This window comes from Oncorhynchus mykiss, chromosome 19 (genome assembly GCF_057628025.1).
Source record: "Oncorhynchus mykiss isolate SJ-2025 chromosome 19, ASM5762802v1, whole genome shotgun sequence".
Taxonomy (NCBI): Eukaryota; Metazoa; Chordata; class Actinopteri; order Salmoniformes; family Salmonidae; genus Oncorhynchus; species Oncorhynchus mykiss.
This window is the reverse complement of record NC_143040.1, coordinates 59,871,750-59,890,848: the sequence shown is the minus strand read 5'-3', so window position 1 is coordinate 59,890,848 and position 19,099 is coordinate 59,871,750. Positions and strand designations below refer to the sequence as shown.

Sequence of the window (19,099 nt, the reverse complement as noted above, 5' to 3'; positions counted from 1 at the left end):
TCTTCAAGCTCTGTAGGGCTGTCCCCATTTAGTTGACTAGTTGATTGTTTGTTCGATAGGCTGTTGGTTGACCGAGATTTCTTTAGTCGAGCAGTTGCAAAAACAATTTTTTTCATGGTGCTCAAGACACTTGTCTGATTCACGCCTGTGAGTGGACTAATCCATGGCGGAGGCCACGGGGAGAGCACAGTCCATCACAAGACACCTGTCTGATTCACGCCCGTCTGAGTGGACTAATCCATGGCGGAGGCCACGGGGAGGGCACAGTCCATCACAAGACACCTGTCTGATTCACCCCTGACTGAGTGGACTCATCCATGACGGAGGCCACGGGGAGGGCACAGTCCATCACAAGACACCTGTCTGATTCACGCCTGTCTGAGTGGACTAATCCATGGCGGAGGCCACGGGGAGGGCACAGTCCATCACAAGACACCTGTCTGATTCACGCCTGTCTGAGTGGACTAATCCATGGCGGAGGCCACGGGGAGGGCACAGTCCATCACAAGACACCTGTCTAATTCACGCCTGTCTGAGTGGACTAATCCATGGCGGAGGGCACAGTCCATCACAAGACACCTGTCTGATTCACCCCTGTCTGAGTGGACTAATCCATGGCGGAGGCCACGGGGAGGGCACAGTCCATCACAAGACACCTGTGTGATTCACGCCTGTCTAAGTGGACTAATCCATTGCCAGACACTAGATACTGAAATTGTATATGGTTATATTATGTAAAAACAAATGTTGCAACACTAATAAATCTAATATTTTATAAGAAATGCGCTTTCTCCATCGTTGGATAAGGTTGCTGTCCGCGGTTCTGAAACACAATCTTCAGTACACCGTAGAATTGCTGCCTTTCCCTATGTTGCTTTGTGCATAATAGCAGTTAACCAGTATATTGGGATGGATAACAATGTGGCGGAGGCAGCAGCAGGAACGAGGAAACAAGCCTTGCCTTAGTTTAATTGTCTAAGAAAAGTTAGGAGAGAGGAAACCCCAACTTAATTAGGTCTATAATCAATATCCTAACTGTTCAATGTACCTGGCTTTATAAATCATCCATATATATCTACAGAAATAAGACAGATCTTTCTTGCCTGTTTGAGTGTTTGACTCTTTTTAATCTTTGCTATGCTGTAATAAAGGCTTTACAAAAAAATCATTGTTAGAACAGACTGGTATTACTTATAAATGATTTAGTGTTGTATACACTGCTCCAAACAGGCAGAACAATGATATTGTAATCTAACAACACCAGTTTGTCCTCACGGAGCTCTCGCTCTTATAGCCTCCCTTTTCTTGATCTCCTTCTTACTGTTACTATTATAATGATGATGATCATAACAGTAAGTCATGTTGTCATTAGTGGTCTTTGTATAGTATCCTTGTATAACCATCAAGCTGGAGGCCTAGAAGTGACTATTCTTTAGTCTTCATACCGTAACTTACTTAGGCCTATATTTCAATATATAGGCTACTGTATCAATCAATCAATCAATAATTCGTTCATGCCATCACACAGCCTAAAAGACATGAATGCTTTGAAATGCTATCAAGCATTTTAGTTTTTTAATTAAATAACAAAAGGAAGCTTTGAATAATTAGCCTAAACAATAAATAAATGCATGCAACTAGTCTGGTGTAATAAAGGCTTTGTTTTTAGTCTGGTGTAATAAAGGCTTTGTTTTTAGTCTGGTGTAATAAAGGCTTTGTTTTTAGTCTGGTGTAATAAAGGCTTTGTCTTTAGTCTGGTGTAATAAAGGCTTTGTTTTTAGTCTGGTGTAATAAAGGCTTTGTTTTTAGTCTGGTGTAATAAAGGCTTTGTTTTTAGTCTGGTGTAATAAAGGCTTTGTTTTTAGTCTGGTGTAATAAAGGCTTGTTTTTTTTTTGTATCTTGTTAGAACAGACTCTCAGGTACACTTATTCATTAAGTGTTTTTTACACTGTCTACTGTATATATGGAAAAATAAGTTTCAACATTTCGATTGGTCTTTAGCTCTGAAGCCCTAAAGGTTTTGAGGATCTTGGCTAGACAGCCATTTTCAAGTCTTGACATAGATTTTCACGCAGATTTAAGTCAAAACTTTAACTTGGCCGCTCGGAAACATTCACTGTCTTCTTGGTAAGCAATTTAAGTGTAGATTTGGCTTTGTGTTGTAGGTTATTGTCCTGCTGACAGTTGAATTCATCTCCCAGTGTCTGGTGTAAAGCAGACTGAAGCAGGTTTTCCTCTAGGAAAATGCCTGTGCTTGGCTCCATCCCGTTTCTTTTTATCCTGAAAAACTCCCCAATCTTTGCCGATGTCAAGCATACCCATAACATGATGCAGCCACCACCATGCTTGGATCATAAGGAGGCAGTTACTCAGTGCTGTGCTGTGTGGGATTTGCCCCAAATATAAGGCTTAGCATTTAGGCCAAAACATTTATTCCTTCTCCATGTTTTTTGTTGCAGTATAACTTTAGTTCCTTGTTGCATACAAGATGCATGTTTTGGAATAGTTGTATTTTTTATATTTGTATTCTACTTTTCATTCTGTCATGTTGGTTATTATTGTGGAGTAACTACAATCTTGTTGATCCATCCTTAGTTTTTTCCCTTCACAAACAATGAACTCTGTAGCTGTTTTAAAGTCACTCCTGGCCTCATAGTAACACTCCTGAGCAGTTTCATTCCTGTCCTGCAGCTCAGCTCAGAAGGATGACTGTGTCTTTGATGTGTCTAGGTGGTTTAATACATCATCCACAGCATCAGTATTAACTTGACCATGCTTAAAGAGATATTCAATGTCTGATTTGTTATTGTTACCCATCTACCAATCACTGGCATTCTTTATGAGGCTTTCGAAAAGCTGGTCTTTGTAGTTTAATCTGTGCTTGAAATTCAACACTTTCTAATTTAGGCTTGTTAATGAAAAGAGATTAATACCTTTGCAACAACATTTGAGTTAATTACATTTTAAAAATACTTTAATATTATGAAGTATTTTGTATAGATCAATGAGCAAAACCCCCACAATTAAATTAATTTAAATCCCACTTTAATGCAACAAAATGTTTAAAAAACCAAGGGAGTGAATACTGCTGATAAGAAAAGGGAGAAATCACTGAAGATGTTTAAATGCGACCAGCCACTGAACCAAATTCTGGAGACACTGTCCTACTTGCCGATTCTATAGTAAAGAAAAAACACAGAACATATCACTACCAGCTCCTCTCTCTAGCGTATGTTCTGAGGGGTAACATACAAGATAAATGTTCCACAGAGGCTTCACAAAAATCCTATTAAAGGAGAGGGAATAATTTTGTAATGATATCAGAATTTCCATTATACAGACTCTATGGTTATTGATTGGCTGTCATTTATGGTGCCTTGACTGAGATGGGCTGGGAAGACAAGACATCCACCTCCATTTACCAGCTTTATTAGGCCTGTGTGTGTGTGTGTGTGTGTGTGTGTGTGTGTGTGTGTGTGTGTGTGTGTGTGTGCGTGCGTGCGTGCGTGTGAGTGTGTGCATCCGCGTGTGTGCGTGTGTGTGCGCGCGTGTGTGCAGGTGTCACTCCTGGATAATTCACTCCTCTAGCTCATATGTGGGACCATCTACACCACAGCACATGCATGACGCTGAGATGTTAATGCACAGCTGTCTTTTATAACCCTCCATCTCTCCACTCGTTTAGTTATTTTATCGCTTTAACCTGTTATCAGACGAGCAGACTCTCTGAGATGGATAATTACTGTAAGGGAGTCTTTGTCTAAGAGACTGCTGAACAACACACCCGTTTAAGCTTAGATCTACAAATTGAAGTACTTAAAAGCAGCATACATGTATCCTCCTCTTGTCACAGGCTTTGTACAAGGTAGTTACTTTTCTTCTCCTTCACTTTAATCATTATCTCTTTACTCTCTCTCCCCTCCCTTCCATCTCTAGCTCCAGCAGGTCTTGCTCCCCCCAGGTTGAGGCCAGTACATGGAACACTGATGGAGGTGACCTGGGACCCCCCATCTCAGCCCCACGGACCCCCACCACTCTACCAGGTCTTTCTGTCTGTCCGCCTTTCTGTCAGATACTCTCATAACCAACTACAGAGAGACATTATTGTTTAAATTCCTTTAAAACATATTTGTACGTACATATGTGTTGTGATACTTCCACTTTGTGTCACGCCTCATCTTGCTGTTATAGAGCCTACGTAATCAAACCCAGAGAGTAACTTCTACTGTTACATTTCAACCCGAACTCCGTCAGGTGGAGCGAACCGACCTCTCTCTCTCTGACCCCCGTGACCTCGTCGTTAGGGGGGCGATGTTTCCCGGCAACGGTTACCACCGGTTCCCCAGTGACACACTACCGGTCAACAGCGACTTCACAGGTACGTGGCGACTGTAGATGCACACACACACACACACACACACACACACACACACACACACACACACACACACACACACACACATACTGTACACACACACAGTAATATTGGAGTATCTACATCTTTGTGTAAGAGCACAGCAAAATGAATAGTTGGTACATTATAAAACACATAAAAATACATATAGTTTATCACTTGTTTAGAGTTGTTCTGTATATGTTCAGACTGAAACAGTATTTCTGTGGAAGAGTCCCAGCTAAGTGAATGACTTCCACATGAGACAGAGGACAATTACAACAGTGTTTACTCACATAATTGGAGAACTGAGCTCCAAATCAAAACATGTTCTGCTTCATCTGCAAACCCAACCAAAACATCCCCAGTCGGCCATTTGTTTCAATTATATTATATATGTTTTAATTGGCTCTTATGCTAATCAAATAGATTCGCTACCAAAGCATCCGGTTGATTCACCCAGCAATGTTACAGGTGGGGAAATGAAAAGCCGTCATCTTGTTTTCTCCTTCCTTGTTTGAGGGATTTCTAACATTGTTTTTACTTAGAGTTTCTCCTCAAATGCCCAAATCCTTACTCACGGTCAAATCTGGCACACTGGTCACCTCTCACTCTGGCATCACTGTGGCATCACCTTAGCAGACTGTGTGTGTTCGTGTGTGTGTCTCCAGCACAGTGTTCACTATTAGACCTCACGTTCAGCATCTCTCCCCTCCCTAGTTCTACAGGTCCAGTAAACTATCAGAGAAATCTGTCTATATTTGTTTGAATAGACCACCAGTTACTCCTTAGTCCCTCTGCAGTGTAGGACATTAATGCATCCTGCATATCATATCATAAAGTAATGGTAGAACCTGCTGACCGAGCCTGGTGTGGAGATGGCACGGCCATCTGCCCTTAACTCTATTAGCGTCTAGCAGCTATTTCCCCTTTTCTCCTTCAATTATGACGCAGGATAAATCTTTATAAATCAGGACCAGGCTTCAGTCCTGCTGCCGCTAATTGATCAATGGCCACAGTCAGAAAAGGAGTCTCGTCCTTGGGCCCCACGCCACGCCATTAAACACACATAAGCGCACACACGCGCAAAAACACAAACCCATACACATACAAGTGCATACACACACCCACCCTAATGAAGAGGCACAAACCAGAACAATCACCTCACACACTCCCAGATTAGCTCTGTTTGAGATCGCTCTCTCCACACAGCCATCGCTTCCTTGCGCTTAGTGTGTATTAGGTCTTTGTGTGTTTTGTTTTATTGGAAGAACAAAAGTCTCCAGAAAATATACATCTAAAAATTGTTCTTGATGATCTTGTCATCGCTGAGCGTTTTTTTACAGCCTATGATAAAAGACCTGAGATGTAGATAGATAGAGGTTAATGGATCAAATCATTGGCATAAACAGGATGTATTCACTATCATCTAGGTGTTTTCGCCATAACCATCCCTTTCCACATTCAATACTAACCTCATACCCTACATCATACCCCTCATACCCTACATCATACCCTTCATACCCTACATCCAATATATCTGCGGAGGCGCACGCAACACCAAACAAATCAAATCAAAAAAGGATTTGAAACACACCGTCTGTACAGCAAATTGATCAGACGGTGGAACTCATCAATGCTTTACTGCAGCCTGATGGGCTTTCTGTCTCAAATCACTCATCATCCTCTCTTCCCATTAACGTAATGCACTATTTAGAACATATTTTAGAATATTAATAACGTGATGTTTTCATGTTTCCATCATTTGTTCATTTAGTTTGTGTATTCTTGCGTTTTCGGAGTCGAGTGGATGTATGCCACTTGTCTTTGAGAGGTCAATGTGCTTTATGCTAAATCTGGGCTCCAATCAAGGAAGCCTTTTCACTATGAAATCAATGCCTGAGAGATGAGTGCAGGTTTCTTTAATGGATTCATCCATTTAGAGATGTTTTTTATACATTAAAAAAACTAGACCGTTGCCTTAGCATGAATATGAATGTGATTGGAATCTGTTTTTAAACCAAACAAATCCCAAAGATTTGAACTGCACTGAAATGAACTAAATCAAAAACGTTGTGTAAATAAGAAACCAGAAAGAGAAAGGAATAATGTATCCTGACTCTACACACTCTATCGTAGCGTGCGGAAGAAATGTTAAATGATACAAGTTATTTTCCTTAATTAATTTGATTGATTGCCGTGCGGTGTCGGCACGGAGGCAAAGTGGAGGGAAAACTTTACAGACATCATTAGTTTTTCTCCATTTAAAGATTAATCAGGAGAGGCTGGGCTCTTTAGCTCTGTCATTTGTATATTTAATGGGCTGCTGCAGAATCTATGGCGGTAATTAGCGCTAGCCGCTCTCTCATTAATACGACTGGGCTGATTAATGCTAGCGCCACGCTAACATGACTGGAGTGATCCGCGGGATGTTCTGACTAGATTACACCAGCCAGACCCTGTTTGTTTGGCGTCATGACAAATAGAATAGTGCTCAACAAAAGACCAGGGAATAAAGACCAGGGAAATAGGAGGATGGATTCTGCTGAGACAATATGTTTGTTTTGTGTATGAGGCATTTGAAAGGGTTTGACTCTAGGATTGTGTTGCAAATTGTGGCAAGTTCTTTTTAATCTCTCACTGTTATGATTATAATACACTGTACATGTAATAGATAATATGATATCTATAGATCCTTTTTTAAACAACCTCCACATTAGTCCGTCCTATATCCATATAACCTTTATCTCGAATGTTGAGTCTACAACATTACAACAGGCATGTCTGCCTCCAAGCATGTGCGCTGGTGCCTGCCTGTGTGTGTGTGTGTGTGTGTGTGTGTGTGTGTGTGTGTGTGTGTGTGTGTGTGTGTGTGTGTGTGTGTGTGTGTGTGTGTGTGTGTGTGTGTGTGTGTGAGTGTGTATGTATGTACTGTGTATGATGAACTTTACATACACATAAACTGTACATGACTCTACTCAGATCCCTTAAGAGTGTCTGTCACGCCCTTGACCTGAGATATCTCTGTTTTCTTTATATTTTGGTTAGGTCAGGGTGTGACTCGGGTGGATACGCTAGTTTTTGTATTGTCTAGGGTTTTGTATGTCTAGAGTTTTGTAGGTCTAGGTATTTGTATGTTTATGGTGGCTTGATATGGTTCCCAATCAGAGGCAGCTGTTTATCGTTGTCTCTGATTGGGGATCATATTTAGGCAGCCATTTCCCTTTGGTGTTTGTGGGATCTTGTTCTATGTTTAGTTGCCTGTCTGCACTATTCATATTAGCTTCACGGTTCGTTTTGTTGTTTTGCTAGTTTGTTCAGTGTTCATTCTATTAAATAAAGAAGAATGTACGCATACCACACTGCGCCTTGGTCCGATTCATACGACGAACGTGACAGTGTCAGGTTAGGAACAGTGCCCGGTTGAATAAAACCCCTTAAGTATAACCCCTTACGTAAAATCCCTTACGTAAAACCGGATGCAGGTCTCATGGTGGTCTCACCCCGCAAGGTGTCCCAGCTAGAGAGTGGTCAGCTGCCTCAGTCACGGAGTGGTCAAGTAAGTCGCTCTGGTCTCCTAGGGCAGTCTCTCTCTCTCTCTCTCTCTCTCTCTCTTGCTCTCTCTCTCTCACTCTGGGCTATCCCAGCTGGGCACTCCTAAGAGCCCCTGGTACAGCACATCACTGAGTGGCCAGAACAGACTGCTGACTGAGTGGTCCAACATGTCTCTACAGTCTGGTGGATCCTACTCGAGAGTGAATGGACAGTATGGTCTCCCCCGGGGTCTCCCTATTGCTGAGGTACTCCTGCTGGGGTTTCCACAGAGCCCCTTGGTCCTGCCTGCAGATAGCTGGTCCTGCCTGCAGAGAGCTGGTCCTGCCTGCAGATAGCTGGTCCTGCCTGCAGAGAGCTGGTCCTGCCTCCAGAGAGCTGGTCCTGCCTGCAGAGAGCTGAGTAGTTAGCCTAGTCTCTATGGTGTCTCCCACGAGGGTCTCTCTTCCCTCTCAGGCCGTCCTGGAGGATGGATGGATGGATGGATGGATGGATGGATGGACTGGGCTGGATGACCATGTGAAGTGTGTTGAACCTGAAGGAGCAAGCTGTCATCAGAAAGAGCTGAGCACAACTGGGAGAGAGGAGAGACTGCTGAGCACACAGCTTTCATAACTACATCTATGAACAAACAGGCACGCCAACAGCCAACTTACATAGCTTCTAAAATAAAGTATTTATTACTAATATCCATCAATACCTTGAATAAATGCACACACACACGCATGTACACACAAACAATAGTATTAACAGCCTTACAGTACTCAAAACAACATTCGTACAAGAGTCAAGGACAGTGAGTCTCCATGAGTCATATGAGTGTCTGTCTAAGACATGTCTATGTCCCTACTGCCAGTGTCTTCAGTAGTGGTAGGTCTGTTCCCTAGTGGACTGCTCTACCTACATTAGGGTTAACGGAAGCTAAGGTAGCCCTTTCCTGCAGTCAATGACCAAAAGAGCCATCTTTGACCTCATGGGTGGAATATTATTCATCTTTTTCATAAATAATAAAACTTAAACAACAAAAATCTGACATGGTACAGGTGTCTTCTTTTTGTTAAGCCCAAAACCATGTGTGTGAGGTGTATACGTTTGTTTCGAAGTAGATTTCTTTAAGACTACCGAGAATCCCTCTGTGTGACCATGATTTAAACCTGCTGTAAAATATTGTATAGTCAAAGAGAGATGGAGAGGGGGGGTGAAGGGATAGAGAGAGAGAGAGAGAGAGAGATGGAGAGGGGGGTGAAGGGATAGAGAGAGAGAGAGAGAGAGATGGAGAGGGGGGGTGAAGGGATAGAGAGAGAGAGAGAGAGAGAGAGAGAGAGAGAGAGAGAGAGGGTATTCCCAGATTGACTACTCTAGCGTCACCAGGTTAAAACAGGCTAAGTTAGCATCACCTATCTGTCAGGTACTGTATCGTCTTCCACAAGGGGCTCTGATGTGTCCCATCTATCAAGACTACAAACACTATCGCTCTGATGTAATGCTCTTATACTGAGACCTCATAATTTCTGCTCCTAATGTCAGAGAGAGATTGAGAGATGAAGAGGGAGAAAGATAGATTTTTTAACTATATTCTTTTAGCCAATTTAAGGCACAAATGCATCCTGTTTTTCCATACTGACATCTTTGCCTGCACCAACAAGTAATTAGCTAAACAGACCCTCTGCCTGTTCACTACGCTGAACCTAGGCCCTCCAACGTATAAGTCAATAGTCAGCCCCAAGCCTAGCCCTGTATATCACCCACCCAGGACAGAAAACTGCCCTGCCAGTCAGGAACAAATACAAAACAAAGGTCCTCCTTCCCACAAAAAAGACACCACCTCCACACTCAATCTGTGAATAATCCTCCACTGTGATCCATAAGTACTCTTCTCTATGGAGGTTTATATAGGGAGTGTCAACATCCTCTCTGGAAAGTGAGAGACAGAGAGATGGGCAGAAGGAGAGAGAAAGAGATGGGCAGAAGGAGAGAGAGAGAGATGGGCGGAAGGAGAGAGAGAGAGATGGGCGGAAGGAGAGAGAGAGAGATGGGCGGAAGGAGAGAGAGAGAGATGGGCGGAAGGAGAGAGAGAGAGAGATTGGCAGAAGGAGAGAGAGAGAGAGAGAGAGAGATGGGCGGAAGGAGACAGAGAGATGGGCGGAAGGAGAGAGAGAAATGGGCGGAAGGAGAGAGAGAGAGAGAGAGAGCGAGAGAGAGATGGGTGGGCGGAAGGAGAGAGAGAATGAGAGATGGGCAGAAGCAGAGAGAGAGAGATCGGCGGAAGGAGAGAGAGAGATGGGGAGAGAGAGAGAGAGAGATGGGCAGAAGGAGAGAGAGAGATGGGCGGAAGGAGAGAGAGAAATGGGCGGAAGGAGAGAGAGAGAGAGAGAGAGAGAGATGGGTGGGCGGAAGGAGAGAGAGATGGGCGGAAGGAGAGAGAGAGAGATTGGCGGAAGGAGAGAGAGAATGAGAGATGGGCAGAAGGAAAGAAAGAAATGGGCGGAAGGAGAGAGAGAGATGGGAGGAAGGAGATAAAGGGAAATGAGGAGAGAGAGGTTGAAGTGGGCTAACTGTACGTCACATATCTGTCATGGCCCCTCTCGTGTCACTGATGACAAGATCACAGATGAATGTCACGCGTTTTAACTGGGATGTGAGTTTATATACAGTATTTTTATTTGTTTCAATTCAGCACTTTATGGTTACTGCATGCTGACCTCTTTTAATATAAGTTAGTACTTTATTCATTGATAGTACTTTATTATTCTGTTAGTCTTTAGGATTTGTTCATTCTTTTTCAGTTGTATTTTTGTTTCAGAAGTTTCTGAATCCATCACATTGTGTTTAACGCCACTCGTAATCATTCTCCCAATTCCTTTGAAATTCCCACACTGACGACTTTCCCAAAGAGGCCGAGCTCAGAATTCCGAGGGTGTTCCCTCGATCCCGCTATCCCTGTGTCTCTCTATCCCTGTATCCGAGTTTAGGATCTAAAGCAGGGATAAAGGGATGGAGTCGGAAGGAAGGAGAGAGATAGTAAGCGATAGAGTTGTCTTCCGGGAGTCTCCTGTCAGGTTAGAGGGAGTTAGACGTGCCTTAGAGAGCTCCAGCACTACCTCCCCAGATTAAGTACAGATTATCAGATTAACACACAGAGACCAGTCAGAGATTAGACCAGAGGAGATGTGTTTAGCCTGAGCATCCAGTGCTCCCCTGGAGTCCTAATGGAGACATTGGATTGAACACGCACACGCACACACACACACACTCAAATGGAGACATGAATACCCATCTGGGGGCATCAAAGCAGGATGCTTTTTCCTGACTTGAGGCCGTACATGGGGGCTCAGGGGATGTGGGTTTAGGAGACGTACACATACATACATTACACACACACATGCACATAGGTGGATTGTGGCGGGATGTAGAGAGGAGTGTGTGAGGAGTCCAATGGGACACACTCTAAACCCTTCGACACAGGCACAGATCACCTTTTATCTCCTAATGAAGGATTTCACACGCTCTAATATCTAATCTAATCTCTTCTTCTCCTCCTTTTTTCCTCTCTCCGCCCCCCTCCTCCAGGGCTCCGGTTGAGTTTCAGAACGCGAGCATCAGACGGCCTGCTCCTCTGTGCTGTGTCTCCTGGAAACCAAGAGGAGTACCTGGCTCTGCAGATCCGCAATGGACGCCCCTACTTCCTGTTTGACCCACAGGTAATAAACTCCTGTTCGACCCACAGGTAAACTACAAACATGTCCGCCCGTCCGGTTCGACCCACAGGTAAACTACAAACATGTCCGTCCTTCCGGTTCGACCCACAGGTAAACTACAAACATGTCCGTCCTTCCGGTTCGACCCACAGGTGAACTACAAACATGTCCGCCCTTCCCGGGTCAACCCACAGGTAAACTACAAACATGTCCGCCCTTCCGGGTCGACCCACATGTAAACTGCAAACATGTCCGCCCTTCCCGGGTCGACCCACAGGTAAACTACAAACATGTCCGCCCGTCCGGTTCGACCCACAGGTAAACTACAAACATGTCCGTCCTTCCGGTTCGACCCACAGCTAAACTACAAACATGTCCGTCCTTCCGGTTCGACCCACAGGTAAACTACAAACATGTCCGCCCTTCCGGTTCGACCCACAGGTAAACTACAAACATGTCCGTCCTTCCGGTTCGACTCACAAGTGAACTACAAACATAGCCAGATTAAAGTGAGTGAGTCACTGATAATTTTCATATTCCTGTGACTTATTAAACCCACATTGTGTTCCGTTGAGGGGAACATTGTGACTTCCTCATCTGATAAATCCTATCGTTGGGGGGAACATTGTGACTTCCTCATCTGATAAATCCTATCGTTGGGGGGAACATTGTGACTTCTTCATCTGATAAATCCTATCGTTGGGGGGAACATTGTGACTTCCTCATCTGATAAATCCTATCGTTGGGGGGAACATTGTGACTTCCTCATCTGATAAATCCTATCGTTGGGGGGAACATTGTGACTTCCTCATCTGATAAATCCTATCGTTGGGGGGAACATTGTGACTTCCTCATCTGATAAATCCTATCGTTGGGGGGAACATTGTGACTTCCTCATCTGATAAATCCTATCGTTGGGGGGAACATTGTGACTTCCTCATCTGATAAATCCTATCGTTGGGGGGAACATTGTGACTTCTTCATCTGATAAATCCTATCGTTGGGGGGAACATTGTGACTTCTTCATCTGATAAATCCTATCGTTGGGGGGAACATTGTGACTTCTTCATCTGATAAATCCTATCGGCAACCTCCCCTTAGTTTCTTCATTCAAGAGAAACTTTCAAAGTGTATCAGCCTCCAATTAACTCCTTCCCTGCAGTCACGGCACATGCATACCAATCGCTAGCTCATTAGGCTACAGACACACACACACTCGACTCAATTGCTCTTATGATGAAAGCGGTGCTGGCAGATGATTTCACGCGAGTGTCCGTCAGACCACCAACTATCTCTCCTCCACAATAATCACCCTCACACACACACACACACACACACACACACACACACACGCACTAGAATATGCAAACACACACACACACACACGCAATAAGGACCTCTTCCTTCTCCAGCTACGCAGCAGCCTTTCCAAACACATTTAGTTAGGCTAGTTCGGTGATTAACACTAGAAGTGGTGTCGCAGTCGATTAATGTCCCCAGATAGCTCCCCCATTAGTTCCCCCATTAGCCAATTCAACAGGCCTAATGGGATTACCACCACGGGGGACCTAATTTGGCGTGACACAGGAAACTGGTATGCTCCCCCCACCACCACACACACACACACTTTCTAATGATGGAATTAATTAGCATTTTATGAAACATAATCTCATAGAGGGATGTTTAGCTACTGTAATGTTAGAGCTGTCACTAACCATGCCTCTCCTCTCGAGTTACTGTTGTCTTTTTAAACCCTGGTTAGGGAGCACTGGGAATCTGTGTGGAATATGACACACCCCTGCCCCCAGCTATATATGATTTAGGCTGGGATTGTTGACAATCATTCTGCACTTGACCTTTAAAGGTAATTTATGTTTGAGTGTGTTTACTGTAAATTACGATATACTGTACGCATTGCAGTGCGCTTGATGAAAACGTGCTTTTGATTGAATCCAGGCCTTGCTCTGAACTGAATGTTGTAGCAAGTAACAAAGAGAAGTATGTTTCTAACAGAAGTCCACAATAGGGATGGGCATGTACATTCTTTGACTGTGCTCACATGATTTTTTTTCAGAGTACTCGAATCCTCTAATGTAAACACAAGGCTCGCACTGGAAAATATGTGTGCATTTATCTATATGCCAACATTGTGCAACAGTGCCTAATTTATTACATAACCATTACAGATATCAAATCCTAATTGCTAAATTGCCCCATAAATAGTACCAGTATAGTACCATTTTCTACATTGAAGACATCACAACGTATGAAATAACATATGGAATTATGTAGTAACTAAAAAAGTAGCCACCCTTTGCCTTGATGACACCTTTGCACACTCTTGCACACTCTTGGCATTCTCTCAACCAGCTTCACCTGGAATGCTTTTCCAACAGTCTTGAAGGATTTCCCACATATGCTGAGCACTTGTTGGCCGGTCCAGCTCATCCCAAACCATCTAAATTGGTTTGAGGTCTGGTGTTTGTGGAGGCCAGGTCATCTGATGCAGCACTCCATTCCTCTCCTTCTTGGTCTTATTGCCCTTACACAGTGTGGAGGTGTGTTGGGTCATTGTCCTGTTGAAAAACAAATGATAGTCCCACTATCGCTGCAGAATGCTTTGGTAGCCAGGTTGGTTAAGTGTGTGTGTGTGTGTGTATTTGTTTGTGTGTGTGGTAACCCACCCTAGCAAAGTAAATTCCCCCTGTGTTCTCTATACAGTAAGAGATTGGGTTCAACCCCCCCAAGGTTGCCAGGGCTGACTCCCCTAAAGGCAGCCTTATGTGTGGGGCAGCACTTTGGATAAGTGCTCTTTATCTTGCAACCGGAAGTGGGCATAGCTATCTCCAAAACTGTCTACAGAAGCAAACTGTGGGAATACTTTGATTACAGAGCAGATGATGAGGAACAGCCCACCAAAACAACTAAGCAAAATGTGAGGTTTAGTTCCAAAATGACATAAAAACTATTTTACATATGACATTTGCATTGAAACGTTGTCGCTCTTCTACTAAATTTGAATTGTTTTTGAGTGACATTGACATTAACATATATTCAGCATGACATGCATGTGAGTATTATAATATCATTACACAACCCAAAAATAATGTCTAATGCACTCATAACTTGATAGCAATATATTTAAACTACATCACGTTTGTCTGGGCTTGCTAGCAGTAACCACTAGCCGGCATAGCAGTTTACCCTGGGAAGTGAAATGCCCTCTGGGAATCATAGTATGCTGTGTAAAATCCATTGTATTTCTATGCCGTGTAGGCTATTTCAATATACAGTGTCTTGCGAAAGTATTCGGCCCCCTTGAACTTTGCGACCTTTTGCCACATTTCAGGCTTCAAACATAAAGATATAAAACTGTATTTTTTTGTGAAGAATCAACAACAAGTGGGACACAATCATGAAGTGGAACAACATTTATTGGATATTTCAAACTTTTTTAACAAATCAAAAACTGAAAAATTGGGCGTGCAAAATTATTCAGCCCCTTTACTTTCAGTGCAGCAAACTCTCTCCAGAAGTTCAGTGAGGATCTCTGAATGATCTAATGTTGACCTAAATGACTAATGATGATAAATACAATCCACCTGTGTGTAATCAAGTCTCCGTATAAATGCACCTGCACTGTGATAGTCTCAGAGGTCCGTTAAAAGCGCAGAGAGCATCATGAAGAACAAGGAACACACCAGGCAGGTCCGAGATACTGTTGTGAAGAAGTTTAAAGCCGGATTTGGATACAAAAAGATTTCCCAAGCTTTAAACATCCCAAGGAGCACTGTGCAAGCGATAATATTGAAATGGAAGGAGTATCAGACCACTGCAAATCTACCAAGACCTGGCCGTCCCTCTAAACTTTCAGCTCATACAAGGAGAAGACTGATCAGAGATGCAGCCAAGAGGCCCATGATCACTCTGGATGAACTGCAGAGATCTACAGCTGAGGTGGGAGACTCTGTCCATAGGACAACAATCAGTCGTATATTGCACAAATCTGGCCTTTATGGAAGAGTGGCAAGAAGAAGCCATTTCTTAAAGATATCCATAAAAAGTGTCGTTTAAAGTTTGCCACAAGCCACCTGGGAGACACACCAAACATGTGGAAGAAGGTGCTCTGGTCAGATGAAACCAAAATTGAACTTTTTGGCAACAATGCAAAACGTTATGTTTGGCGTAAAAGCAACACAGCTGAACACACCATCCCCACTGTCAAACATGGTGGTGGCAGCATCATGGTTTGGGCCTGCTTTTCTTCAGCAGGGACAGGGAAGATGGTTAAAATTGATGGGAAGATGGATGGAGCCAAATACAGGACCATTCTGGAAGAAAACCTGATGGAGTCTGCAAAAGACCTGAGACTGAGACGGAGATTTGTCTTCCAACAAGACAATGATCCAAAACATAAAGCAAAATCTACAATGGAATGGTTCAAAAATAAACATATCCCGGTGTTAGAATGGCCAAGTCAAAGTCCAGACCTGAATCCAATCGAGAATCTGTGGAAAGAACTGAAAACTGCTGTTCACAAATGCTCTCCATCCAACCTCACTGAGCTCGAGCTGTTTTGCAAGGAGGAATGGGAAAAAATGTCAGTCTCTCGATGTGCAAAACTGATAGAGACATACCCCAAGCGACTTACAGCTGTAATCGCAGCAAAAGGTGGCGCTACAAAGTATTACCTTAAGGGGGCTGAATAATTTTGCACGCCCAATTTTTCAGTTTTTGATTTGTTAAAAAAGTTTGAAATATCCAATAAATGTCGTTCCACTTCATGATTGTGTCCCACTTGTTGTTGATTCTTCACAAAAAAATACAGTTTTATATCTTTATGTTTGAAGCCTGAAATGTGGCAAAAGGTCGCAAAGTTCAAGGTGGCCGAATACTTTCGCAAGGCACTGTAGAAGCTTCAGAAATGAGGTTCAAAGTGTTTTTATGTTGTTTTGGAACTAAACTATTAATTTAATACATACAATTATACTGAACAAAAATATAAACCCAACATGCAACAATTTCAACGATTTTACTGAGTTCTTATAAGGAAATCAGTCAATTCAAATAAATTCATTAGGCCCTGATCTATGGATTTCACATGATTGGGCAGGGGCACAGCCATGAGTGGGCCTGGGAGGGCATCACAGGAAAATTGAAGGTGTTATTCTGTTATTTAATGCAGTGTTTTATTTTTGAATATCAAATATCATTTTGGTATTGAGTAGTGTTTCAAATCAAATCTAATTGGTCTAATACACATGGTTAGATGTTAATGTGAGGGTAGCTAAATGCTTGTGCTTCTAGTTCCGACCATGCAGTAATATCTAACAAGTAATATAACATTTTTACAACAACTACCTAATACACACACAAGTGTAAAGGAATTAATACGAATTTCTCGGTACCAGCTTTGATGCACCTGTACTGACCTCGCCTTCAGGATGGTAGCGGGTGAACAGGCAGTGGCTCGGGTGGTTGTTGTCCTTGATGATCTTTTTGGCCTTCCTGTGACAACGGGTGGTGTAGGTGTCCTGGAGCGCAGGTAGTTTGCCCCCGGTGATGCGTTGTGCAGACCGCACAACCCTCTGGAGAGCCTTACGGTTATGGGCGGAGCAGGTGTCGTACCAGGCAGCTCTCGATTGTGCATCTGTAGAAGTTTGTGAGTGCTTTTGGTGACAAGCCATATTTCTTCAGCCTCCTGAGGTTGTTGCGCCTTCTTCACCACGTTGTCTGTGTGGGTGGACCATTTCAGTTTGTCCGTGATGTGTACGCTGAGGAACTTAAAACTTCCCCCTTCTCCACTACTGTCCCGTCGATGTGGATAGGGGGCTGGTCCCTCTGTCATCTCCTTTGTTTTGCTGACATTGAGAGAGAGGTTGTTTTCCTGACAACACACTCCGAGAGCCCTCACCTCCTCCCTGTAGGCTGTCTCGTCGTTGTTGGTAATCAAGCCAACTACTGTTGTTTTGTCTGAAAACTTGATGATTGAGTTGGAGGCGTGCATGGCCACGCAGTCATGGGTGAACAGGGAGTACAGGAGAGGGCTGAGAACGCACCCTTGTGGGGCCCCAGTGTTGAGGATCAGCGGGGTGGAGATGTTGTTTCCTACCCTTTCGGTATGGAGAGTCATGATACTAAGCCTTGTATCGGTATCAAAGTCAAAAATCTGGTATAGTTACAATACTAGTGTTTAGTGTATAAAGGCCACACACACACACTGTAGTTTGGCCCTATAGATAATGAAAGTGATCCCTAGACCCAGCCAAGCAGTCCAGCAGATGGACAGAGAGACTGAAGTCACTTTTTGGGAGGATGACAGAATAGTTCCCTCTGATCTCACAGGACCTTAATGAAACCTCCTGAATGTTTTATTGATTTATTTGTATTTTTTATTTAACCCTTATTTAACTAGGCAAGTCATGAATGGAGGGAGGAAAGGAGCGAGGGACAGAAGGAAACAGAGTGAAAGGATGGATGGATAAAGAGAGATACTAGAAAAGACACTGTATTTGGACAGGGTAAAATATCAACTCCAGTCTTAAACAGATGTATAATCCACATTAGTTGAAGCAGCATACATACAAAACATGAAAACAATAATGTATATTGAATTTAATTGAAAATTGAGAGAAGGAGACAGAGAGACAGAGGGAGGAGACGGAGAGAGAGCGAGGGGGAGAGAGAGTTTGTCCCGTCCTCCCCCTGTCCTGTCCTGTTGTGCTGGGTGTTGTTAAGTAGACGTGTGCTGTCGGCTGGGTAGTAAAGGTGTCAGGAGGCTGATAAACCTTGGCATTTATACATATATTGATCTCATCATTAAATCTTCATCACACAGCAGAGATGCACCGCTTTGTTGTGGATGTGTATGTGTGTGTGTCACCTCTCTCTCTGCAGAGTGCCCATCTCTCCTGCTAAGTGCCGATACTGATGATGTCATGCATACTTCAGAAAAAATCACACACACACACATATACAGACACAGACAAACACACACAAACACACACACGGCCAGGTGTAGGTGTGTATGTGACCTCTGTCTCCTCTCCCAGGGCTGGGCAGTGGGAGTGGGAGTGGAGGGTGATGGGGGGAGGAGCTACAACGATGGCCAGTGGCACAGCATCATGGCAACCAGGAAACAGGCCGTGGGAACGATCATTGTGGATGATCAATACCAAGGTAACACTCACTGTGGTTAGGATAATCATATTCACTGTGTGTGTTAAGCCCATGCTCTGTGTTCTATTGAGGTATTATCCAGGTTAATCTGAGTCACCGTCTGTGTGATAAGAATCATTAGAATACTCTTGCTCTGCTCTTCCTCTCCGCTCCTCCTCCTCTTCCTCTCTGCTCCTCCACTTCCTCTCCGTTCCCCCTCTTCCTCTCTGCTCCTCCCCCTCTTCCTCTCTGCTCCTCCTTTTCCTCTTCATTCCTCCTCTCTGCTCATCCTCTTCC

At 43.6% G+C, this 19,099-nt stretch overlaps 1 protein-coding gene across 1 annotated transcript in view; it reads left to right on the top strand.

The window, feature by feature from the left end:
- The window catches only part of LOC110498381 (usherin), a 432,088-nt gene that overhangs the window by 146,065 nt on the left and 266,924 nt on the right, over nucleotides 1–19,099 (top strand). The window contains exons 24-27 of the mRNA XM_036955034.2: nucleotides 3,938–4,044; nucleotides 4,256–4,379; nucleotides 11,517–11,647; nucleotides 18,697–18,823. Coding sequence (XP_036810929.2) covers nucleotides 3,938–4,044; nucleotides 4,256–4,379; nucleotides 11,517–11,647; nucleotides 18,697–18,823 — 489 coding nt within the window. The remainder of the gene's footprint in view (nucleotides 1–3,937; nucleotides 4,045–4,255; nucleotides 4,380–11,516; nucleotides 11,648–18,696; nucleotides 18,824–19,099) is intronic.